Below are 25,923 nucleotides of genomic sequence, written 5' to 3'. Positions count from 1 at the left end.
ACAAAGGGCTGCTCTCTAGCCTGACAGCCTGACACCTTGATTCCAGTGCAGGATGCACGCTGCACCGGGTTACACCATTAATAATCAACTGGCAGCCATCACACCATTTTAACTACGATCATTATGATAAAGGGCATACACTTAATTACAGGCCTGCTTAATTATAGCTCTGTTGAAGCTCGTTTGTTTGGTCAAATGCTAATTATACCACCACGCTCTTGGCAAGTCCTCATTTCAATCCACTTTTTTTTCTTGCCGGCTGAACAGTGCGGCTTATTTTCATGCAAATTTGATATCTGGTGAATGTCTTGTCTTCCCCTTTTCTGCCTTTCTGTGCCGAACGCGAGCGCCTCTTTGTTTCCGAGGCGAATATCTCCCAGACACCACCGGATCGGGAATAATCAAGAGTAATTAAATTGGAAGAGGAGTTGGAGGAGAGTGGAGGTGCTCACACAGAGCGAGGGATAAGAAAGGCTTTCATCTGCTCTCCGGAGGAGGATGGGGGCGTCCTGGTGGGGGTGGGGGGCGGGGGGGTGCTACAAACACACCTTTAGTCATGTGGAAACACACAATCGGGAGCGTCCTGAGTGAAAGTCACCTTAAAGTCACTTCCTTCCTCCCTGCAGCGCTGCACGACGTGCCCTTCGCCGTGTCGGAGAGGTTCTACCAACGCCCTGAGCAGGTAAACGCTAGCCGCAAGATGCTAACACTCCGTAGATGATCACCTGGTTTTATTATTACACAGTTCATTTTACCTCCAGAAAGTAGTGCATCCCTTCAACAAATGTGTGCATCCCAACACGACGTTTGTGCATCCCAAAACTAATAACAGGACACACGGTAGAAGTGACGCAAGGATTGAGTTTAACAATAGTACAATATAAAAACTAAAACTGTTAGTATAATTTTTTTATTAATAACATCATAATTGAGTAAAAAAAAAGAAGAATAAAATTATACTTTCATTCATCGTCTCCTACTTCATCCGCTGCGGAGGGTCAAGAAAATTATACTATTTTTATCAAAATGTTAAAGCCTGGTAGTCATTTAAAAAAACAGTTTTAAAAATAAAGATGTAATCAGTTTTTTTTTTTACTTTTGCTTTTCACTTAATAGTTTTATTTACCTTTAATTTGCATATTCTCCACACACATTACAGTAATATCTGTAGTAATATCTGTCTCTGTTTCTTCATTAACTTATGCATTTTTTTTGGAGGCATGGTGATAATCAATCAATTAATCAATCACCCTTTATTAGTCTACCTCTTAATCCCACCAGCAGACGTTCCAAAGCGTTTTAACAGACAGACAAACCCAACAGGACTCTCCTTGTTCTCTCGGGGGGTCGAACTAACTCCTCTCTCACTGCAGCTTAAAACCAGCAGACATCGATTTTAATAGGTCAAAATCACGCAGGTGAATCTCGTGGCGAGAAACTCACAGGAGATCAAAATACAATGGAGATATCTGGATTCCAAATTTAAGTGGAGAAATGGAAGCATTGTGAATATTTTCGTTGAATGGAAGTGCATTTAACGCTCGTGTCCCAGAGACGATTGTGTGTCCCTGTCAAAAAATGTGTGTGAAAGACGCAAGAATGCATGCAAAGGAGACACTGGTATTATTATTATCATTATTATTATTATTATTATTATTACTATTATTATTTTTATTGTTACTATTATTATTATTATTATTATTACTATTATTATTATTACTATTATTATTATTACTATTATTGTTATTACTATTATTATTATTACTATTATTATTATTACTATTATTATTACTATATTATTATTATTTCATTGAAATGATAATTTCTTATTAAAGATGCAGGATTACCCTAAAATAAAAATATTGAAATGTCAGTTTTCTCGATGTTGTGTTTGGAGGAGGAAGAGGAGGAGTCTTTTGAAGTTTAGGCGTGACTCAGAGTGGGCGTGGCCTCAACTGGCCGTCTGAACACACCCGTAGGTCGGTCGTGCGCCGCAGCCAGAGCCGTTCTAATTGTTCCTCCTGACGGCTGCAGCCATTAGTCCCGTTCTCCAGCCTTTGTCTCCCCCTCTTTGTGCTCCTCTTCCTCCTGCTCTCCTGCAGACGCGGTGATGAATGCGTGCAGCAGGGCGGCGCCGCTCACCGCAGTCCATTTGCCTGTTGTCACTATCGCCCCGCTCGCATCGACACCGAGAGGGAGAGGATTAAAGATTTTAAGCGTGCTTGCTTAGCCATGAGCCTCACCGCCATGTTCCTCCTGTTCTCCCCCCACCCCCCCACTCCACCCTCCTCCCCCCTGCTTTTGATTTCAGATGCGGCCGGTCAATTTAATGGGCATTACCATCAAGTCCCTGGCAGAGATCGAGGAGGAAGTGAGTAGAGGCTGCAACGCTCTGCTGCCGCCGCCGGCCCAGAATGCAAAGCAAACGGTCTGGGGGGGTAATTAAGTGTGTGAGACGGCGCGGCCCTGTTGGCTCCACTAAAAGCACTGGCCGGGCTAAAAGCTTCACTCTTGTCGCAAAAAACACTTTTATTTCCCGGGTCCTCCCTCAAACAGCTCAATCTAGCGTGTCACACGTCACGTGTCACATGCTACGTGTCACATGTTACGTGTCACGTGTTACGTGTCACGTGTTACATGTTAGGCGGCGTCTCTGCTTGTTTAACTTCCCTCCTCTCGGCCTCGGCGCGGAAAAAAAGTTCATGTAGAGCAAATAGAAGCGCTCCCCGTTTCTGATGAAACACCGTCGCCTGCAGGCATCGCAGGGAGGAAGTGTGTGTGTGTGTGTGTGTGTGTGTGTGTGTGTGTGTGTGTGTGTGTGTGTGTGTGTGTGTGTGTGTGTGTGTGTGTGTGTGTGTGTGTGCTTTAAAGGAGTGACAACCCCCCCTTCTCTCTCATTAGCACGGTATCTGGGTATCAGAACTGCCAGGAAGTGACAGACCACTGCAGAAGAACAGGTGCTGGTGGGTTTGAGATGTGTTACAGAGCAAACACTCCCTCATCAAACCGGGTGTCTGTTCTGCGCTCTGCCTCTGTCTTCTGTCACACGCCATCCCCATCACAGAGTCGCCATCTTGTCACATGGTCATCTGAACGGCGCCGCTGTCAGCGGCGGCGTTAATGGCACGCACACGCGTGTGTGTTTTCTGGGCGGGAAGCCGGCTCCGCTCCCCTCCTGCCTTTCTTCTCTCCGTGATTAGCAGGGGGACACATGGTGAGCCGAGCTGGGGAGGGAAGGGAAGGGAAGGGCCGTGAGAAATCATTAATTACAGCCGCGCTGGAGCTGATGAAGTAAAGGCGAGATAGTGTAACACACAGGATTTAGTGAAGTGGACGACAGCACAAGATTAATGGTGGGGCCGGGCTGATGAGGATGAAGTCACAGCTTAGCTTGGTAATTAGTTTCCAAGTGGAAGCATCCCTCACCATCGGGGTATTTTTACTTCTCTTGTTATTCGCCTTTCTGCAGGAAGTGCGTGTGTTTGACCAGAGTCGGTCTGGGTTGGTTTGATTTATCCAGGTGTTACTCCACGCCGGACGGAGACGACACTGACCCCTCGTTCCTGGTGGTTAACGCGTTCCAGGAACCACACGCGATCAATGAATCCTGTGATTGAGTGACAAACTATCTTATTATTTATGGTAATCTAAACGTGTCTGACCCCCCCACACTGATCCTAAACCACCTTCTATCTGTGTTACCTTTAAACACTCTGATAGGCTGTTTAAAACACTTTGTGTCTCACAGAAGTCAGAGACTCACAGAACGTAGAACGCTTCAGGATGCCGTCATCCAATAGAATGAGAGTACGGTATCACATGACTGCCTACTAAAAATCACAGATGAAGTGAAGTCGTGAGCGTTGATGTGCGAACGCACGATGATGCACTGATGTATTCCAACAAATACGTGTGCAGCTCCTCTGACTCCTCCTCACTGCTGAACCCTCACTTTTGCCTCCGAGCTAACTGTGCTAACACCAGACCTGGTGACATTAAGTCCCAGATGCGTGCTAATGCTATTGCTAACGGTGTTTCAGCTTCCTGTTTTTATGTTTCGGTTGAAACTCGCATTCCTTCAACGTTTCTGCAGGACTTCTGGGAAACGTTACGACTTAAATTCACTCACGCCATTTTTTCCGGCCTCGGCTCTCTCCTCTGATTGGTCGGCGGGGGTCGCAGGCTCCTCTTCAGACACCGGAGGCGCTTTTTTTTTTTTTTTGTTGCTCCCAGTCTAATTGCCTCATTTCTAAAGCCATTAAAAAATATAGATTCATGAAAGAGATGTTCTCCCAGAATCCTACATGTGAACATGTAATTGAGGAAAACTGCTGTAATCACAGCCACAGTCGTAGATAAGAGCGTTTCCTAACAGGCATCACTTAAGCCGCGTCTCAGATGATGTTGGTTCCAGCAATTAGGCATTCTTTTCATTTCCCAAATGACTCACAAAACTTGCGGATATTATAATTGCTTTTAGCCACGCATATCTAATTTGTGTCTTTTTAAGTGTTAATTAGTAAGTGATTTAAAGTGACATCTTTATGTAGTTTGCTCTGCGGAGAAATGTTGTTGGCGGCTGGCTAATGATTTTCAGAGGGAGTGTGTGCCGGGGTGGAGTGTGTGTGTGTGTGTGTGTGTGTGTGTGTGTGCATCCATGACAAGGTTTTCATTAGCACCTGTGTGTGATGGCTGCTCCTGTGCAGGTACGTATGGAGGGACAGCGGCGCACAGGTGAGAGGAGAGCTCCAAATAGAGGTGGAATTAATGAAGACAACATGTCACATATTTTTGGCAGTGGAGCAGGAACAGGAAATGAAGCCGGGTTGGGGGGGGGTGACGGCCGCCCGTGTTCTGGGGTGTCACTGTCCTGTCAGCCCGCGTGTGGAAGTGGCAGACATTGATACATGCTCTCCCTGATAACACCCCATTCCCCCATCCATCATCCACACACACTCACACACACACGATTATTTATTTACTATGCCAGATGTTGGGTTTTGGTGTGTGTGTGTGTGTGTGTGGGGGGGGGGGGTGGATTTCCTCACGACTAACAGGCTTGTGATACGTGACAGCTTTTGGGGAACTCGCCGCTTTCCTTCCGGCAGATGAGAATCAGGGAAGAAGGTTTTCTGATTGTGAGCCGCTGGGAGTCGATGGAGACGCGAACTTATATCAGTGATCAGACACCACCCCCTAGTGGCGAGGGGTGGGAGTGCAGGCGACGGGCTGCACCGCAAAGCAGCAGAATGTAAGAATGATCGGAAGCGAGGGACAAGTTTGTCCTGTAATGTTTAATATAATACATTAAGTAGATATAATAATACATATTTAATAACAGGTGTTTTGTTATTTAATGTGAACTCGTCAGTTTCACTAAAAGGTCTGAAAAGCGTTCTTCCTTTAAAGGTTGTCCTCATTAACTTTTCTTATAGAATCAAATAATGACCCCTTCAAGCAGAATGGTGTCCTGTAGGTCTCAGCCCCCCCCAGCGGTCGAGTAATATTAATATTTATTTAACCTTTACTTAAACAGGTAGGTCACTTGAGATTCTCATTTACAATAACGAGCTGTAATTATATCCAGGATTTTCAGTAAATGTCACACCTTCATGACACCAGGTCTCATTTAATCATTTCATTCATTCATCATTCGCTGAGAAATTAAAGTTCATGTTGAGAAAAATTGATAACCCCCCCCCCCCTTAACCCGGATCCACACCTGACTTTAACCTGGTCTATGATGGGTCGACACCCCTGACCTCTGACCTCTGCTGTTTAAAAAGAAATGGGTGTAAAAAAAACTCTTTATGAACCAAAGTCTTTAGTCAGTAATCCAGATCAGTGGATTCAGGTGTTACGATCAGCCTCAGGTGTGAGAACCCAGACCCCCAGCATACAGTTATGGTGTGGGGGGGTTCTCACGGAGTTGGGCCGCATTCCAACACTTTATTTAACCTTTATTTAACCAGCGTTTTGGAACAAACGGCGTCCATGAAGACGTGGACGAGGGCGTCTGGTGCTGACGGGTCCGACCCAACAGAACCGCGTCTCCTGAGCGTCAGTCTGACCTCATGAACGTCCTGAACGGTCAGACGTTCAGGAACACTCTGGAACCTCCTGGACCAGAAGCTGTTCTAGCTGCACAGGGTTCAACCCTATGGTTTGAGAATGGAACGCCCCCCAATTCATTTGGGCCTGACGGCAGGGACTGAATGCTTCTGACAGGATACAGGAAGTCCTCAACATACAAACACGATGGGTTCCTAGAGGTTCGTGGCTGAATTGTTCATAAGTCGTTATTTATTACATTTGATCTATAATCTCCATCTGAGGTCATTTACATGTCATTACTGCTGTAATTACTAAAGTAATGTCATTACTGCTCTAATTACTAAAGTAATGTCATTACTACTCTAATTACTAAAGTAATGCCATTACTACTAGAATTACTAAAGTAATGCCATTACCACTGTAATTACTAAAGTAATGTCATTACTACTGTAATTACTAAAGTAATGTCATTACTGCTCTAATTACTAAAGTAATGCCATTACTACTGTAATTACTAAAGTAATGTCATTACTACTGTAATTACTAAAGTAATGCCATTACTACTGTAATTACTAAAGTAATGTCAGTACTGCTCTAATTACTAAAGTAATGTCATTAATACTGTACTAAAGTAATATCATTACTACTGTAATTACTAAAGTAATGTCATTACTGCTCTAATTACTAAAGTAATGCCATTACTACTGTAATTACTAAAGTAATGTCATTACTACTGTAATTACTAAAGTAATGCCATTACTACTGTAATTACTAAAGTAATGTCATTACTACTGTAATTACTAAAGTAATGTCATTACTACTGTAATTACTAAAGTAATGCCATTACTACTGTAATTACTAAAGTAATGTCATTACTGCTCTAATTACTAAAGTAATGTCATTAATACTGTACTAAAGTAATGTCATTACTACTGTAATTACTAAAGTAATGTCATTACTGCTCTAATTACTAAAGTAATGTCATTAATACTGTACTAAAATAATGTCATTACTACTGTAAATACTAAAGTAATGTCATTACTACTGTAATTACTAAAGTAATGTCATTACTGCTCTAATTACTAAAGTAATGTCATTAATACTGTACTAAAGTAATGTCATTACTACTGTAATTACTAAAGTAATGTCATTACTGCTCTAATTACTAAAGTAATGTCATTAATACTGTACTAAAGTAATGTCATTACTACTGTAAATACTAAAGTAATGTCATTACTACTGTAAATACTAAAGTAATGGCATTACCACTGTAGTTACTAAAGTAATGTCATTAATACTGTACTAAAATAATGTCATTACTGCTCTACTAAAGTAATATCATTGCTACTCTACTAAAGTAATGTCATTACTGCTCTACTAAAGTAATGTCATTACTACTCTAATTACTAAAGTACTGTCATTAATACTGTACTAAAGTAATGTCATTACTACTTTAAATACTAAAGTAATGTCATTACTGCTCTAATTACTAAAGTAATGCCATTACTACTGTAATTACTAAAGTAATGTCATTACTACTGTAATTACTAAAGTAATGCCATTACTACTGTAATTACTAAAGTAATGTCAGTACTGCTCTAATTACTAAAGTAATGTCATTAATACTGTACTAAAGTAATATCATTACTACTGTAATTACTAAAGTAATGTCATTACTGCTCTAATTACTAAAGTAATGTCATTACTACTGTAATTACTAAAGTAATGTCATTACTACTGTAATTACTAAAGTAATGCCATTACTACTGTAATTACTAAAGTAATGTCATTACTACTGTAATTACTAAAGTAATGTCATTACTACTGTAATTACTAAAGTAATGTCATTACTACTGTAATTACTAAAGTAATGTCATTACTACTGTAATTACTAAAGTAATGCCATTACTACTGTAATTACTAAAGTAATGTCATTACTGCTCTAATTACTAAAGTAATGTCATTAATACTGTACTAAAGTAATGTCATTACTACTGTAATTACTAAAGTAATGTCATTACTGCTCTAATTACTAAAGTAATGTCATTAATACTGTACTAAAATAATGTCATTACTACTGTAAATACTAAAGTAATGTCATTACTACTGTAATTACTAAAGTAATGTCATTACTGCTCTAATTACTAAAGTAATGTCATTAATACTGTACTAAAGTAATGTCATTACTACTGTAATTACTAAAGTAATGTCATTACTGCTCTAATTACTAAAGTAATGTCATTAATACTGTACTAAAGTAATGTCATTACTACTGTAAATACTAAAGTAATGTCATTACTACTGTAAATACTAAAGTAATGGCATTACCACTGTAGTTACTAAAGTAATGTCATTAATACTGTACTAAAATAATGTCATTACTGCTCTACTAAAGTAATATCATTGCTACTCTACTAAAGTAATGTCATTACTGCTCTACTAAAGTAATGTCATTACTACTCTAATTACTAAAGTACTGTCATTAATACTGTACTAAAGTAATGTCATTACTACTTTAAATACTAAAGTAATGCCATTACTACTCTAAATACTAAAGTAATGTCATTACTACTGTAAATACTAAAGTAATGTCATTACTACGCTAATTACTAAAGTAATTTTAATTACTACTGTAAATACTAAAGTAATGTCATTACTACGCTAATTACTAAAGTAATGTCATTACTACTCTAAATACTAAAGTAATGTCATTACAACTGTAAATACTAAAGTAATGTCATTACAACTGTAAATACTAAAGTAATGTCATTACTACTGTAAATACTAAAGTAATGTCATACTACTGTAAATATTAAAGTAATGTCATTACTACTGTAAATACTAAAGCAATGTCATTACTACTGTAAATACTAAAGTAATGTCATTACTACTGTAATACTAAAGTAATGTCATTACTGCTCTAAATACTAAAGTAATTTTATTACTACTGTAAATACTAAAGTAATGTCATTACTACGCTAATTACTAAAGTAATTTTAATTACTACTGTAAATACTAAAGTAATGTCATTACTACGCTAATTACTAAAGTAATGTCATTACTACTCTAAATACTAAAGTAATGTCATTACAACTGTAAATACTAAAGTAATGTCATTACAACTGTAAATACTAAAGTAATGTCATACTACTGTAAATATTAAAGTAATGTCATACTACTGTAAATATTAAAGTAATGTCATTACTACTGTAAATACTAAAGCAATGTCATTACTACTGTAAATACTAAAGTAATGTCATTACTACTGTAATAATAAAGTAATGTCATTACTGCTCTAAATACTAAAGTAATTTTATTACTACTGTAAATACTAAAGCAATGTCATTACTACTTTAAATACTAAAGTAATTTTATTACTACTGTAAATACTAAAGTAATGTCATTACTACTGTAATACTAAAGTAATGTCATTACTACTTTAAATACTAAAGTAATTTTATTACTACTGTAAATACTAAAGTAATGTCATTACTACTGTAATACTAAAGTAATGTCATTACTACTGTAAATACTAAAGTAATGTCATTACTACTCTACTAAAGTAATGTCATTACTGCTCTACTAAAGTAATATCATTACTACTCTACTAAAGTAATGTCATTACTGCGCTACTAAAGTAATATCATTACTGCTCTACTAAAGTAATGTTATTACTACTCTAATTACTAAAGTACTGTCATTAATACTGTACTAAAGTCATTACTACTGTAAATACTAAAGTAATGTCATTACTACTGTAAATACTAAAGTAATGTCATTACTACTTTAAATACTAAAGTAATTTTATTACTACTGTAAATACTAAAGTAATGTCATTACTACTGTAAATACTAAAGTAATGTCATTACTACTCTACTAAAGTAATGTCATTACTGCTCTACTAAAGTAATGTCATTACTACTGTAATTACTAAAGTACTGTCATTAATACTGTACTAAAGTCATTACTACTGTAAATACTAAAGTAATGTCACTACTGTAATCACTAATGTCATTACTACTTTAAATACTAAAGTAATGTCATTACTACGCTAAATACTAAAGTAATGTCATTACTACTCTAAATACTAAAGTAATGTCATTACTACTTTAAATACTAAATAAGTGTCATAACTACTCTAAATACTACAGTAATGTCATTACTACTTTAAATACTAAAGTAATGTCATTACTACTTTAAATACTAAATAAATGTCATAACTACTCTAAATACTAAAGTAATGTCATTACTACTCTAAATACTACAGTAATGTCATTACTACTCTAAATACTAAAGTAATGTCATTACTACTCTAAATACTAAAGTTCTTTTCCCCCAGACTGACCAGGAACAATTCCAGGATATTAAAACATCCCATAATAAATAAAATCCAGGTTCAGGTCGTTTAGAGTTCAGTTGTTCTGATTAGACGTCAGTTTAAACATAAAAATCTAGTTTAGGTCGTTTCTCTGGATTAACGTCTGTCCACCACAAATACTGGACTCTAGAATCACTAGAAAACCGCTAAAAGCTCATAAATCATGTTACTGTACCATAAATCAGAATAAAAACATGTCATCATGTTTAATACGTACGTATTGTTACAATATCAACCGTTAAGAGTCACTCGTTATTCATGTGATTGTTTTAATCCAGATCAGTTTATGCTAAATTTTAATCCTGATAATTTAATCCTTGAGGAGGAGAAGAAGAAAACACTTCAAGGAACTCTCCACCATTTTAGCATGTAGCTTAGCTTTAGAGTCAGCTGTTCATTTAGAACAGGGGTGTCAAACTCATCCTCACTGGGGGCCACATCATCAGCATAATGTCTGTACTCAAAGGGCCAGATGTAACTAATAAATGTAACTAAATGTAACTCAGTGTAATGTAACTAAATGTAACTACTCCTTAATGTAACTAATAAATGTAACTAAATGTAACTCAGTGTAATGTAACTAAATGTAACTACTCCTTAATGTAACTAATAAATGTAACTAAATGTAACTCAGTGTAATGTAACTAAATGTAACTACTCCTTAATGTAACTAATAAATGTAACTAAATGTAACTCAGTGTAATGTAACTAAATGTAACTACTCCTTAATGTAACTAATAAATGTAACTAAATGTAACTCAGTGTAATGTAACTAAATGTAACTACTCCTTAATGTAACTAATAAATGTAACTAAATGTAACTCAGTGTAATGTAACTAAATGTAACTACTCCTTAATGTAACTAATAAATGTAACTAAATGTAACTCAGTGTAATGTAACTAAATGTAACTACTCCTTAATGTAACTAATAAATGTAACTAAATGTAACTCAGTGTAATGTAACTAAATGTAACTACTCCTTAATGTAACTAATAAATGTAACTAAATGTAACTCAGTGTAATGTAACTAAATGTAACTACTCCTTAATGTAACTAATAAATGTAACTAAATGTAACTCAGTGTAATGTAACTAAATGTAACTACTCCTTAATGTAACTAATAAATGTAACTAAATGTAACTCAGTGTAATGTAACTAAATGTAACTACTCCTTAATGTAACTAATAAATGTAACTAAATGTAACTCAGTGTAATGTAACTAAATGTAACTACTCCTTAATGTTAAATAACTGAATTTCTGACTGATTCTAGTTCCAAACATTACAGTTAGACAGAAAAAACATGTTTGTTTGTTTCTCTGTTCTAACATAAATCCTTTTCATTTGTCAGGTTATTAAACCCACAGAACTCCATCAATCAAGGATCAAACTATCAATAAAGAAAAATAACATCATCTTCAGGACTACCTAAATATTAAAAACGTTAAACAATCAGTCTGGAAGTTAAACAGACTTACGTTAAAATTTAAATATTAACATTTTATGGACTGAAACAAAGGAAATACTCAGATTTTAGGTGTCATCCTGTTTTTGTCTGGAGATTAGATCATCTCTAATCTCTGCACAAACTGCTCTTCCATCAGCCTCTACCCCAGCTGAGGGAGGTGAGTCGAACAGCTCGCTAACGTTAGCATAGGTTTGCTTATGTTAGCTTCACTGCAGGCTGCTCAGGGCAAAGAACGTAAACTTTTTTAAAAAAACCTGTTTTTAGTGAGACGGGGTGTCGAATGAGGAAGATGAGGAACATGATGGAACAGCAGCGTGGAGCAAACCTGTTGAGATGGTGTGTGTGTGTGTGTGTGTGTGTGTGTGTGTGTGTGTGTGTGTGTGTGTGTCTGTGTCTGTGTGTGTGTGTGTGTGTGTGTGTGTGTGTGTGTGTGTGTGTGTGTGTGTGTGTGTGTGTGTGTGTGTGTGTGTGTGTGTGTGTCTGTGTCTGTGTGTGTGTGTGTGTGTGTGTGTGTGTGTGTGTGTGTGTCTGTGTCTGTGTCTGTGTCTGTGTCTGTGTGTGTGTGTGTGTGTGTGTGTGTGTCTGTGTGTGTGTGTGTGTGTGTGTCTGTGTCTGTGTCTGTGTGTGTGTGTGTGTGTGTCTGTGTCTGTGTCTGTGTGTGTGTGTGTGTGTGTGTGTGTGTCTGTGTGTGTGTGTCTGTGTGTGTGTGTCTGTGTGTGTGTGTGTGTGTGTGTGTGTGTGTGTGTGTGTGTGTGTGTGTGTGTCTGTGTGTGTGTGTCTGTGTGTGTGTGTGTGTGTGTGTGTGTGTGTGTGTGTGTGTGTGTGTGTGTGTCTGTGTGTGTGTGTGTGTGTGTGTGTGTGTGTGTGTGTGTGTGTCTGTGTGTGTGTGTGTGTGTGTGTGTGTCTGTGTGTGTGTGTGTGTGTGTGTGTGTGTGTGTGTGTCTGTGTGTGTGTGTGTGTGTGTGTGTGTGTGTGTGTGTGTGTGTGTGTGTGTGTGTGTGTCTGCGGTGCTTTTTGATGAAATGGACTGGAGACACTTTGAAGTGGATTCTGGATCATGATGAAAATAATCATAATAATAATGAGAACAGAAAGCTGGATCCGGATCAGGTCCTGATCCGTTCCAGGTTCTGCTCTGAGGCCCTCCTGCTGTGGAGGTGTGGTGTTCCCGTCGCACCAGCAGGGGGCGGTATTTGCTCGTGTTTCTCCTCCTGCCTGCAGCAGTTCTGTCTGCGGTCACAGTATTTCATGAAGGTGTTGTTTGGAGCTGCTTGTTTGGACTAGAATATTAACTTATCCTTTATTTATTCTTTATTTCTGTCCTCCTCCAGTTTCACTACAGCTTCAGCGCCGAGCGAAGCATCGCTGTGTGACGCCTCCAGAGCCGCTGAAACGCTGAAGACCAGAGCTGATGGTGACGTGATGAAGGAAACTTGTAGAATGAAGCTGTGAATGAAGCAGAACATTAAATGTTGGAACGTTTCCTGTCGTGTTTCCTTTGTTTGCTGCGGGACTCATTAGCATCCAGCTGTGACACGAGTTGCTCACCGGGGGGGGGGGTGGAGGCGTTGGCTTCCATCACCGACTCCATCATGAGCGGCGACGGCGGCCCCAGACGGCCGCCCACACCGCCACGGGTCCCGGCTCCGAGTCGGGTTCTCCGGATCAGAACAGCCACTGAAGATCTCATTATCTCCAGCAGGAGGTCCCCGCTGTCTGCTTGTCTGTTCCAGGAGCCGCTGGGGGCCCTCAGGAGCTGACAGGAGGGGCCCGCAACCGGAACCCCCCCCAGAGAGGCTGGTTAGCAGGCTGGAACCGGAACCATCCTGTCACCGGTCCACCCTCCAGAGGCGGGATCTCCGCTCCCCGTCGCCACGGTGCTGATCTGCTGCCGGGCCGCGTCGTCAAGGTAGATGAACCGCTGTAAGGTCAACGCGGGGTTAAAACGTTCCTTCAAGTACCAAACGGGAACGGGGACGTTCCAGCCTCCAGTCCGTCTGGAACCGGATCAGGAATCTGGTTCTGAGATGGAACGGAGGTGTGGATTAGTCTCCACACACACACACACACACACACAGACACACACACACACACACACACACACACACACACACACACACACAGATTTAGTACATGATAATCTGTGGAGGTTAGAGAACGGCGTTAATCTGGCGGGTCGTGTCGTGAGGAATCCCATCTCTCCTGGTTTCTCCAGAGGTTCTGGACCACCTGGACCATCTGGACCATCTGGACCAGAACCAAACAGCCTGGAGATACACAGAGGACTAGAGGAGAACTCTTCAGGAGGTAAAGTTCTGTTTGCTCTGCTGCCGATCCAGAACCAGGATTTACACTCTAATAAAAACCTTCACGTCTGCTGGCGTCCTTCTGACCAGTCCGGATCCAGAGTCCTGGTTCTGGGTTAATGTCCTCTAGAACAGGGGTCCCCAACCCCTGGGCCGCGGACTGGTACCGGTTCATGGGTCATTTGGTACCGGTCCACACAGAAAGAAAAAATAATTTCCATCCGTTTTATTTATTTTGGAGTCTGAAAGATGTTTTATTTTGAAAAATTACCCGTTTCTCTTTTACATCCGTCTGTGTCAGTGGTACCCAACCACCGGGTCGTGACCCAGTGGTACCCAACCACCGGGTCGCGACCCAGTGGTACCCAACCACCGGGTCGTGACCCAGTGGTACCCAACCACCGGGTCGCGACCCAGTGGTACCCAACCACCGGGTCGCGACCCAGTGGTACCCAACCACCGGGTCGCGACCCAGTGGTACCCAACCACCGGGTCGCGACCCAGTGGTACCCAACCACCGGGTCGCGACCCAGTGGTACCCAACCACCGGGTCGCGACCCAGTGGTACCCAACCACCGGGTCGCGACCCAGTGGTACCCAACCACCGGGTCGCGACCCAGTGGTACCCAACCACCGGGTCGCGGGACAAAAAGTTTGACTTTCTTTTTTTTATTGATTACCAGTCTAAAGATGTTTTATTCTGAAAAGCTGGATGACACACAGACCAATGCGTGTGTCTGTCCCGTTTGACAGGTCTGGGTCACGTGACAGGTTACCAGCAGTTACCCCTAAATTAAGCACTGGATTAAAGTCAAACCAGATTATCCTGAGACCCTAAAAGTGTCTTAATCCCTGCTTCCATTCCACCTCCTGTCTCTGTGAAGCGGGATCTTCTGCTGTGACGTAAAGAAAGCCAAACCGGACAGGTGTCAGGTGTCATTGTCTCGTTACCCCGAGGTCAGCGCTCAGTGGGCGTGTCTTCAGGTGAAAATAGTTTTTTAGAACGATCGGAAAACATTTTGACTTCTGTATTTCTAAAAAGCTCAAACTCAGAAACGCCACATGATGACCTCAGAGCGGTAGACGTGTTCTGAGGTCCAATCCGGCGCCGTGATGTCACCAGACGTGTCCACGCACATCCGCTGCTGAAAATAGTTCCCAGAATGCACAGCAAATGGAACCGTTCAGAGTGTTTTCAAGGGTTCCTGTGGCTGCTGGGAGGCGTTGTGACCGCGCTGATGTCGTTTAAAGAGAGGCGGGGGCCGCCGGGGCGCACGCCCCCGCCCCAGCCATCTCTTTCAGGCTCCGCCCCCCCTCTGGGCGGGGAGGAGACCTGTCCGCCATTTTAGGAAGATTAGTGAAAACGTGGAGAAGTGAAAGTCTCACCCTCTGCTGGACGGGGGTCCTTCCTGCCCCGCCTCAGGAGGCGTGTCCTCCGGCATGGGCGGAGCCATCCGATGTGGAGACAGGTAGAGGTGGGCGTCGGCCTGCTGGTCACGTGTTCAGATGAAGCTAACGACGGCTCCACGCTAACAGGAGTTCCCTCCAGATGGCGGTGAGCGGCGTAGCCCCGCCCATCAGGGCTCCGCCCACATGGCTCCACTTTCTCCCGCTCACGATTGGAAAATAATTTCCACAAAACCGCATTTTAAAATGAAAGCATCCCCCCACCCCCCCGGGGTAACATCTGGTGGATCCTTCAAACGCTTCTATCTCCGGCCCCCCCCCCCACACATCAAAGCCCCGCCCTCTGCGGCGGCGTCCAGATGTGCGGCGGTCATTTTTAGCCTCACACCCCGGCGCCTGACGTGCAGCGGTGTGTGAGCATGTAGACGGCTGGACGGCCGCGTGGAAATTGGAAGAGGAAGCCAGTATTTATGAGGTGGTGGGGGGCGCTGTGTTAAGACAGGCTTAGCCTGCCACCCCCCCCGACAACCCCCCCGCCCCCCCAGAGGTGAGGGCAGGAAGCCTGTCAGAGCAGGTCCAGACCGATCCGCGGTCACCCGGCAGGTGGGGCAGCAAATCAGGGCGAGGGGAGATGGTCCGTTTGTGGGGGGGTGGGGGTTACAACCCCCCCCGGGTCTGGTGACGTCATCACCCGCTGGTCCTCCGGGGGGAGCCACACATCATATCTACCCCGCTAACCCCCCCACTACCTCAGCCAGAGGTAGGATGAGTGATCTCCCAGAGCAGGAGGGACCCCCCCACCCCACTCCACCCCCCCTCCAGCCCATGTGAGTCAAATTATTGTAATGGAGCAGGGATGGTGTGGGGTGTGAGCTGATCTCTCTCCCCCCTCACCCCCCCCAGATATTCCTGCACATGTTGTGGAATGACCATCAGGCATTGCTGCTGACCCCGCCCCCAACACGCAGATCAATTAAGTCCTTTCAAGTCAGATCAAAGGGCCGGTTCACCCCCCCCACACGGATGGACGAGTGTGGGGGGGCTGCCCCCGTCCAGTCCACATGTGGTGAAGCTGCTGTAAACAAACAGGAGCGACGGGGGGGGGTCAGTTCACCTGCTGGGACGTCCCAACAAACACGCTAACAGGAGCAACACGGACTACAAACAACATGGCTGATTGTAGTCCGTGTTGATCAGGTGTGTGTCACGCCTGTTTGTGTGTGTGTGTGTGTGTGTGTGTGTGTGTGTGTGTGTGTGTGTGTGTGTGTGTGTGTGTGCGTGTCTCTATGTCTCTGTGTGTGTGTGTGTGTGTGTGTGTGTGTGTGTGTGTGTGTGTGTGTGTGTCTATGTCTCTGTGTGTGTGTGTGTGTGTGTGTGTGTGTGTGTGTGTGTGTGTGTGTGTGTGTGTGTGTGTGTGTGTGTGTGTCTATGTCTCTGTGTGTGTGTGTGTGTGTGTGTGTGTGTGTATGTGTGTGTCATCCTGTTCTAGTTGGTTTCTGGTGGTTGTTTGTTTGTGTTTGTCTCTCTGGTGTTTTCATGCGTGTGGACATTCTGGACGTCTTTATGTTTCTTTTAGTTTCTTTGTGGGTTTTTTGTGCTGGTTGGTTCTGATTGGTTCTGATTGGTTCTGATTGGTTGTGATTGGTTCTGATTGGTTCTGATTGGTTCTGGTTGGTTCTGATTGGTTCTGGTTGGTTCTGATTGGTTCTGATTGGTTCTGGTTGGTTCTGATTGGTTCTGATTGGTTCTGGTTGGTTCTGGTTGGTTCTGATTGGTTCTGATTGGTGTGTGTTTGTGGTGCTTTCATGCGCGTCGTCATTCTGAGTGTCTTTCCTCCCCCCTGGTGTTTTTCCCTCTTCTGGATCTGGTTCTGGGGCGTGACCTAACGGGGTAACGGGGGTCAGGATTGTTGTGTCCAGCGGACCCGACACAGGAGTGTGACATCAAACTGATTAGCTGGGGGGGCGCTTCATTCTGCAGACAGGTGCACTGACCCCGTCCACCCCTGGAGGTGCCACTTGCATTTTATTGGACATTTAGGGCCGGCCAGCGTTCTTTAACGGCCACCTGGATGCAATAAAGGGCCGGCTCCTGAGCCGCGGCTGCCCAGAGGATTTCCCAGCAGCCCCCCCGGGACCTCCGGCTAGTTAAGATGTTTATTAAGCTGAAAGTGGTCCGGTGGGAAAACACGGCCCTCAGAGGATCCGGGCCAGCAGTTTGCTTGTTAGCCGCAGCGCTCCCAGAGGACCGCTAGCATTCCCTTCCAACCCGCGAAGTGGGGGGGGGGGCGGGGGGGGGGGTGACCAGCTGGTAACTGGGCCCACAACAACCCCGGAAGGGGAATATCTCCAGACCAGCGGGGTCACGCTGGAGGAATTCCCACAGTTCCTAGAGTGAGTGTTAGCTTGGCGCTAACGTAGCGCTGTGATGTTAGCCCCGCCGGCGGGTTGAGAGGTCGTGACCCCAGAGCTCTGCTGGACCCCAGTTCAAAGGCTGCTCTTTGGCCTGGGGGGCTCTGCCCTCATAACTCCAGTGAGCGTTGCCCCGCCCACAGGCCAGATCACGGTGGCGGCGGCGGCGGATGGATAGGCATTACTGGGCTTTAGGTAGGGCCTGGGGGGGCGTGGCCTGAGCTGAGCTCTCTGCCTAATGTTCAGGACAGATTAGAGACGTTGGCCCGTGACAGACACTGTCGAGATCCTCAGCAGCAGATCCCCCCAGCTGCACAACATCTGGAGCCCCCCCCACACGTTAATGACGGTCACGCGTGTGCTCGCCGACGGGACGACCCGTCCCAGCAGCTCACCGGGTCCAGCGTGTTCCTGCAGATGCGTTCAGGATCTCTTTCTGCAGCCGGAGCAATTTATTCTGCTGCCACGGGATTTATTTGTTCCACATGAGGTGGGGGGGGGCGTGTTGTTAGTGGCTCACGTCCTAGAATCACCCCCGCGGCCTCCTGCTGCCCCCCTCCCCTCGTGTCCGGGGAAACGCTACACAAACCGGCCGAGCAGCACCGGCACCTGACCCGAGGTGCAGCGAGACGCTCCGGCGAACGGCGGCCCTGAACGCAGCGTGAGGTCAGCGGGGCCGGGCGGGGCCTCGCCCCCTGTTTGGGTCCAGGTTCTCGTGAAGACGACCGGGCCCCGGGCCGTGAGACGGGCCCCGGGCCGTGAGACGGGCCCCGAACCGGTTTGTGGAACAAAACAAGAAATAGGTTGACAGGCCGTCGTCTCCCTCCAGCTGCAGAGGGTTAGAGGCCTTCAGGAAGTCAGGAGGAGAAAACATTTGTTTGGGCCGACGGAACGCTTCAGACTTTTATTATTACTAAACAAATTAAAGAGAAAATTACTTTTCAATTTTTATGAGTTCAAGATTAAAGAGGCTGAAACGGATCAAATCAGATTGAGATTAAAAACATGACAGGAACATAATCCGGATGATTTAACAAACAGCGTTTGGCCCTGAAAGAACCCATTTATTTTCTTCAGCAGTCATAATAACAGAATTACACGTGTTTTTTATTAGAGATGCAGAATCAGGGAAAATCCTGAAGGTGGATTTTATTTCATTTTCTAACTGCAAACTTTTTTTTTTTTTATTCCTGGAATATTTTTACCCAAAGAATAAAAAAATAACAAAAGCAGAAAATAAGAAAGAAAAAGCAGAAAAGAATGAGTGACAAATAAAAAGGTAAAAATTAAATAAATATCATAAATAGTAAGTAAATTTAAATAACAAATATATTAAAATAAAATATTAAAATCGAGTTATAAATATATTAAAATAAAAAAATTCACAAGTAAACTGTCAAAATACATACAATATATACTCGTGTGTGTGTGTGTGTGTGTGTGTGTGTGTGTGTGTGTGTGTGTGTGTGTGTAAATATAAGTGTAAACTTCTGAAGTTTTATCTTTTTTTTAAACTTGCTTTTTCTAATTTCTAAAGTAACTTTTTGTATTTTTTTCTGAAGGGGGGTCTGTCCCAGCGGCCTCTGGGTGTGGGGGGGCCGCGTGTGCCGGCCACCGGTGGATCACTGGATGGAAACGTTCTTCTGATTCAGGCGTCCAGCCGACGCAGAAACAGAAACAGTTCGTTCATTCGTCCCAGCGTGGGGACGGTGTTCAGGTGGGGGGGTCACGGTGGGATGGGGGGGGGTCACGGCTTCATTTCTGGAGTGTCTGACTGAATGACGTTCCTGCAGAACTAATGAATTTAATGTTTTTCTTTGTTACCAGGGAGGAAGGCCGAGAAGCCGTTTTCACCGGAGCTCCTGAACGCAGCAGAAGGTCAGACGTGGAGCCGTTAGAGGTGTGTGAACACGTTAATATTATTATTATTACTATTATTACTATTACTATTATTACTATTACTATTATAGGAGTTCCAGCTCCTGGTTTTCTAGGACGTTCAGGTTCTGCTGGTTTCTGGAGGAACATGGTGGAGCTTCGTTCTGGTCCAACTCAAAACCAGTTCAGTGTTTTTTAGTGAACTTTTTCACACACATCCGTCGTAACTCAGTCTTTGACTCTTAGGTCCTAATGTTTTTACTTTATTTTTTGTTTCCATGGTTACTAGTTGGACTTGAGCTGCTCTGTTTGTTGGTTCTTTTCTGGATCACAGCTCAAAAAACAACTCAGTCATTTTACAACAAAGAAATGACAATGAAGTTCTAATTTGGTGGCTTTTGCTGTTTAGGAATTTTTGTTTGTTTCCATGGTTACAGTTGAATTTTGGCTCATTCTGTGGTTTGGTTTGTCTGCGAGTTTTCAGGACCTGAAGTCAGTACCTATTTAGCACATTTTAGGAATTATAAGCAAATTTTTAAAAATAATTTTTTACTTTTCCTGGACATAAAGTTAATAAGTAAATTTAATTTTAAATATAAATAAACTTTTTTTTCTGTCTTTCTTCATTGGAAACCACCTGAACATTTTTTTTTGTTCTTCTCTTCAGCTTCAGAGTTTCAGGGAAAATTAAAAAAGAACAAAAGCAGATTAAATATAAATTATTGAAATTTTAAAAAAAAATTCAGTAAATTCTATAATTTTTCTAATAAACGAAAACTATGAGAATGAATTATGGAGCAGAACATTTAGCTTTAAAGTCCGGTTGTGTTGTTTGTGGGTTGTGTTGTACTACCTGCTTGTGTTCAGCAGGGGGCGCTGCTGTAGTTGATATGACTCCTTCCCCTCAGTATTTGTGTTTACAGTCAGGACATAAATCTGACTCCAGACGAGCTGCTCCGCTGACCGCAGGACAAACGTCCCGCTCTGATTTAACGTTCGGCTTTTATTTCATGTTATTCTGCAGGAGAAACGCGTTCAAAGCGCGGATCAGGCCGTAACGAGAGCAGGAAGGCCTCACCTGTCCCGGCTGCGTTCACACGCCTGTTCCTCCACCTTTGTGACGCCTGTCAGACGTTTTTATTACGGGATGGATTCAGACAGGAGCGGCGGATCGGAGCTGAACGTAATTTATTCTCCCGTTTAATGAGGACGTCCCGGTAAATAATTCAGGGGTTCCTGAGCCGAGCGGAGCAGCAGCTCCGCGGGTGATGGATCGTTACGGACCGCAGTCAGCAGCCCCTAAATCCTCCGCTCCGTCCCGCTCAGACTCTCTCTGAGTTTGAGGCTCTAAACTTCATTCTCTGGCTGGAAATCATCTGTTGCTGCTTGTGAATTTACATTGATAATATTTCCACACAGACCCCCCCCCCCACCCACCACCACCCCACCCCCGTCGGTCCGGACGGGTGTTCACACACGTCTCATCAGGACGCAGCGAATTTAGAAAGAGAATCCAATAAATCTTGTGATGGAGGAATCCGTCGGTGGCTGACGGGGGTGTCAGGGTCCGGCTTGACCCCCCAGAGGTGGGATTATCCTGCAGCGCCCCCCCCCCCCCCCGGCCCTCATGTCCAGCCGCTCCAGGCAGGAATGTGAGACGGAACAAAGCGTCCGTCCTGGAAACCGAAGCCAGGAGGGATCCAGAGACGAGTTAGGAACCCGGTCTGGTTCAGGGGCCTCCAGGCCTGGGGGGCCCGGTCCTCAGACCTGAAGCCCCCCCACCAGAGGGAGGTTTCAGGCCCCCAGCTGAAGCGTCAGGAGGAATCTGGTCCCTGACCTGAGCTTCCACACAGATCCAGGAGGTTGTTGGTTTTTATTTGTCCTTTAATTTAAGATAAAAATAAAAGATAAAAATAGAAAAAAATAGAAACTGATTAAAACTTCAAAGTGATCCGGACCGACCCGCCGTCCGGTGACGTCACCCCGGTTTAACGGTGTTTTTATTTCTTTACCGCGGGTTTATTTCAGAACCATTCCGGTTAAATTCTCCCGTTTCTCCGGTCCGAGCGGGTTCCGCCCGGGGGGGTCGTGGGGGGGGGGAGGGGCTCCGGTTTGAGGCCTTTGACTGACGGGAGCGCGTGACAAATGATCCCGCGTGGGTTCAAAGCACCGCGACGCGCGCGCGTGAACAACAGATAAATAAAATCAACGCGATGAATATTCATGATCTGATTGGCGCGTTTGTTTGATTGATTTCAGCCGCCGAGTCGAGTGACGTCACCACGATTTAATAAGAATAAATATAAATCATTAGTGAATATTAAAAAAATTAACGCAACTTTTTTACGTCCTTTATTTTTAATCCTGTTTATTTTCCGGCCTCCGTTAATCCGCGTTATTCCCGCCTTCCTATTCGCTCCCTGCCTGCTCTATGTCGCGTTATAACGAGCTCTTACCTTTCCGGCGGACGCAAAAGTTCTGCCGGTTTAAACTTAGGGAGCGCGTGCTTTCTGCACACCTGCCCCAGGGGGGTGGGGGTGGTGGGGGTGTCATTAAACCCCCCCGGCTCTAAGTCGGCGCATTGATTTATTGAATGAATGTTTGATGCCTTCATTCACAGGAAAACACGGGGGACTCGGAGGGACGGGGACACATGCTCACAAGAAATGTATTGATCCTATCGGCTCATAACCTGCTTAGTGGTGGAGGGGGGGCCCCCCCCTGCTGGTGAGGACCTAATCCGTGGGTGGATGACTTCATGGCTGACAGTGGGGGCGAGTTTTAATCCTCCGCGTGAAAATCCCAAAATGTGGGTTCCTGGAGAAAATAGTTTAATTCTGAGCGGCTGTTCCCGGTCCGGACGGCAGGGGGCGCCGCCAACAATCCGCCCTCTGTTCTCCGAACTGGGCTACAGGTCAGGCCCGGTGACCCGCGGGAGAACGGGAGCATGCGGGACCGATCCACGGTAGACCCGCGTGGAGGAAACGCGCCCGTCTTTTTTTATTTTTAACCACAATATTTTTAAAAATAATTTTAGATTTAAATCCTTTAATTATTATTATTATTATTATTATTATTATTATTATTACTATTATTCAGGTAATTTTGGTGACATCATAAAATATTATTTTGCGGCCTGAGAATTATTATTTTTTATTCCGGTGACCTTCACGTTAAGAAAATAAACCCCAGGAAGAATTCTGACATTTTAATGTGTTTGCTTATTTTTTTAAATTGAAAAGAACGAAATACAATAAATTATTATTATTATTATTATTACTATTATTATTATTATTACTACTATTATATTTTTTTAGTTTTTCCTGAGCATATATTTTTTTTATTTCTAATAAAACAGCCGGTCTCGGGGCTTCCTCTTTCCCTCTCCTCTCCTCCGGCCCGTTCCGTCTTCATCGCCTCCTCATCCTCTCCGTCCTCCTCTCTGTATTTATTTGATGGCCTCTAAACGCTGCGCGTCAGTCTCTAAAGCCATTTCCACTCGTTTAGCCGGACGCGTCCTGCCGGTTTAACGGATGTTTAACGGATGTAAATGGTTTGAAAGGTGCTGCATGAATAAAGTTGGATTTGATTAGAAGCTGGCGGCGCGTCCGGCCCGTGCGCGTCCCCGACGGGCCCCCAGCTGGAGCGCCTTTTAAATGAACTGATCCAACAATCATATCAGAGAGGCCTGCGAGTGGCCCCCAATATTCAGATGTTGCTGATTGGGGGCCCGATCGCGGCTCCCGCCGGCCCGCAGACGCGTGTGGAGCGTTTTTAATATCTCCGCGTCCATTCTTCTCCTGCTTGACCCCCCCGGCTGCCGCGCTGACCGCCTTATCAGCGCCGATCGCCAGGTGCGTCAGCTGAAAGGAGGCGGCAGCTTCCTCTGGAGACAATACACAAAAGAGAGGCCGCGATGCTGCGTGGCACCGGGACACCGGGGCACCGGGACACCGGGGCACCGGGGCGCGCATCACGCGTGGACACACTCTGATTTTTTAGTGGGGATGTTTCTGATAATTGTTTCCAACAAAAAACGCGCCGTTCCGCCAGAGCGCGTCTTTTACGCGCAGTGGAGAACCCCGCTGCTATTTTATTTATCACTATTATTATCACCTCAGACTGAGTCCGTCCAGCCTTATAAACTATCTGCTGTCTGTGGAGTGTCTTCAGCTCAGTGTGTGTGTGTGTGCGTGCGTGTGTGTGTGTGTGTGTGTGTGTGTGTGTGTGTGTGTGTGTGCGCGCGCGCGTGTGTGTGTGTGTGTGTGTGTGTGTGTGTGTGTGTGTGTGTGTGTGTGTGTACTCTGCTCCAATCGCATCCCAACGCCAGTGAATGGGGAATGAAAAAAGTGTAGCCATGCATGCAGGAGTGGGAGGATCCACGGCTTCAATCTGGATCTCAGACTTTCTCCTCGACTGGGACACAAGCAGCCGACCGTCCGACCTCCTCCAGTCCGCGCCGGGACGCCTCCCTCACCGCGCCTTCTATGAGGATCTCTGGCCCGCGTTGTGGTCCCGAACCGAACCGCTCCCGCGTAAAGGAAGGCTCCCGTCGGCCGCAGGACGTGCAGGTCGCGCCGCGTCGGTCCGATCTAACAGGTGACTGTTCACACCTTCCGGTCTGTCTGCCCGCGCGCCTCGGACGTGTCTCGAGCTCCCGTTGACGCGCGCATCCAGGTCCACTTCTCCCCCCCTCCACACCACCACCCACCCCCGAGCTCCAGGCGGCGTGACGCGGAGCTCCAACAGGTTTCAGCCCCGCCGGTGGAGCGGAACCGGGATCCGTCCGGTCTGACCGTGTTCTTATGGAAACAGGTCTGGTGTCTCTGGAGCGGCGGCTCAGCGCGGGACGGCGGCCGGACGCGGGCGTCATGCTGGACGGCATCAAGATCGAGGACCATCCCCTGCGCTCCGGACAGGCCACGCTGGGAGTCATGCTCGGTGAGTGTGTCCGTTGTGTGTGTGTGTGTGTGTGTGTGTGTGTGTGTGTGTGTGTGTCCGGTGTTTGACCCCGAAGCAGGACAAAACGTGAGGATGGTTCACAAACGGTTTCTCGGTCCAGCCGGTAAATCAGCTGCTCGGTGACGCACCGATCACCGATCCCCGGAGCGCAGCCGTTCTAACCGGGCCTCCTCTCTCCCGGGCCCCGGGCCCTGTGCCGCTCCGCAGGCAGCGACTGCCACCACCCGGCGGTGTGTGAGGGGTGCCAGCGGCCCATCTCCGACCGCTTCCTGATGCGGGTCAACGACTCGTCCTGGCATGAGGAGTGTCTGCAGTGCGCCGTGTGTCAGCAGCCGCTCACCACCAGCTGCTACCTGCGGGAGAGGAAGCTCTACTGCAAGCACGACTACCAACAGTAAGACCCGCTCCGGTTCCCCCGGTGCACCGGCGGAGGCCCGCGGCCCCGCGTCACGTAGATCCCCCCGTAGCGGACGCGTGGAGGAAAAGAATCTGATGTTGGTCGTGAAATTAAAGCTGGAGTCAGAGAATTAAAAGTGAATTTTAAGACTGAATTAGAGGAGATTTAAAAAATCTGGAGCGTCGCTCGCTCCTTTTTATTCCCCCTTATTTTTATTTATTTATGACGCGTTCATCTTCTTTATTTTCACATTTTATTGAGAACAAAAAAAAAATTACACCCAGGAAAAAACTCAGGCGTGAATTGTGTGTTTTTATTCTTGTGTTTTCTGGCAGCTTCAAATTAATTAAAAATAAGAAAACGTGAATTTATTATTTTTCCATTTAGACTCAACAAAAATAATTTACATTTGTTTTCCGATCAGTTCGTTTATTTTGAAAATCCGTGGCTTTTTAAATATTAAAAGTGTTAAATTTGTCTTTTTAAAATTGAATCTTTTTTTTTTTAACTTGATTTAATTTTGTTCTATTTATTTCCACCGGATGTTTCTTACCGGTTCCGTGATGTCACTCAGTTTTCCTCCTCGCCCGTTTTTCGCGCTCCGCGGCCAAACCGCGCTGACGTGGATCCGGAAATTTAGGAAAACAATTAGTAAAGTTCAG

General features: G+C 44.7%; 2 protein-coding genes across 5 annotated transcripts in view; both read left to right on the top strand.

The window, feature by feature from the left end:
- The window catches only part of LOC137592030 (multivesicular body subunit 12B-like), a 41,459-nt gene extending 28,077 nt beyond the window's left edge, over positions 1-13,382 (top strand). Inside the window, exons 8-10 of the mRNA XM_068309870.1 lie at positions 627-682; positions 2,312-2,371; positions 13,232-13,382. Coding sequence (XP_068165971.1) covers positions 627-682; positions 2,312-2,371; positions 13,232-13,273 — 158 coding nt within the window. The 3' untranslated portion in view covers positions 13,274-13,382. The remainder of the gene's footprint in view (positions 1-626; positions 683-2,311; positions 2,372-13,231) is intronic.
- A 149-nt stretch (positions 13,383-13,531) lies between these two features.
- Positions 13,532-25,923, top strand: part of lmx1bb (LIM homeobox transcription factor 1, beta b) — a 46,913-nt gene continuing 34,521 nt past the window's right edge. The window contains exons 1-7 of one of the 4 annotated variants that reach the window (XM_068309867.1): positions 13,532-13,809; positions 14,116-14,207; positions 19,587-19,741; positions 19,852-19,924; positions 20,927-21,085; positions 24,718-24,843; positions 25,072-25,258. In XM_068309867.1, the coding sequence (XP_068165968.1) occupies positions 24,774-24,843; positions 25,072-25,258 (257 nt within the window). In that variant the 5' untranslated portion in view covers positions 13,532-13,809; positions 14,116-14,207; positions 19,587-19,741; ... (1 more) ...; positions 20,927-21,085; positions 24,718-24,773. Of the gene's footprint in view, positions 13,810-14,115; positions 14,208-19,586; positions 19,742-19,851; positions 19,925-20,926; positions 21,086-21,574; positions 21,765-24,179; positions 24,502-24,717; positions 24,844-25,071; positions 25,259-25,923 lie in introns of those variants that run through there. The other 3 variants (XM_068309868.1, XM_068309869.1, XM_068309866.1) reach the window with 3 other exon arrangements.

Source organism: Antennarius striatus, chromosome 3, assembly GCF_040054535.1.
Source record: "Antennarius striatus isolate MH-2024 chromosome 3, ASM4005453v1, whole genome shotgun sequence".
Taxonomy (NCBI): Eukaryota; Metazoa; Chordata; class Actinopteri; order Lophiiformes; family Antennariidae; genus Antennarius; species Antennarius striatus.
Note: the sequence above shows the minus strand (reverse complement) of the source record. Positions and strands in the feature narration are given on the sequence as shown.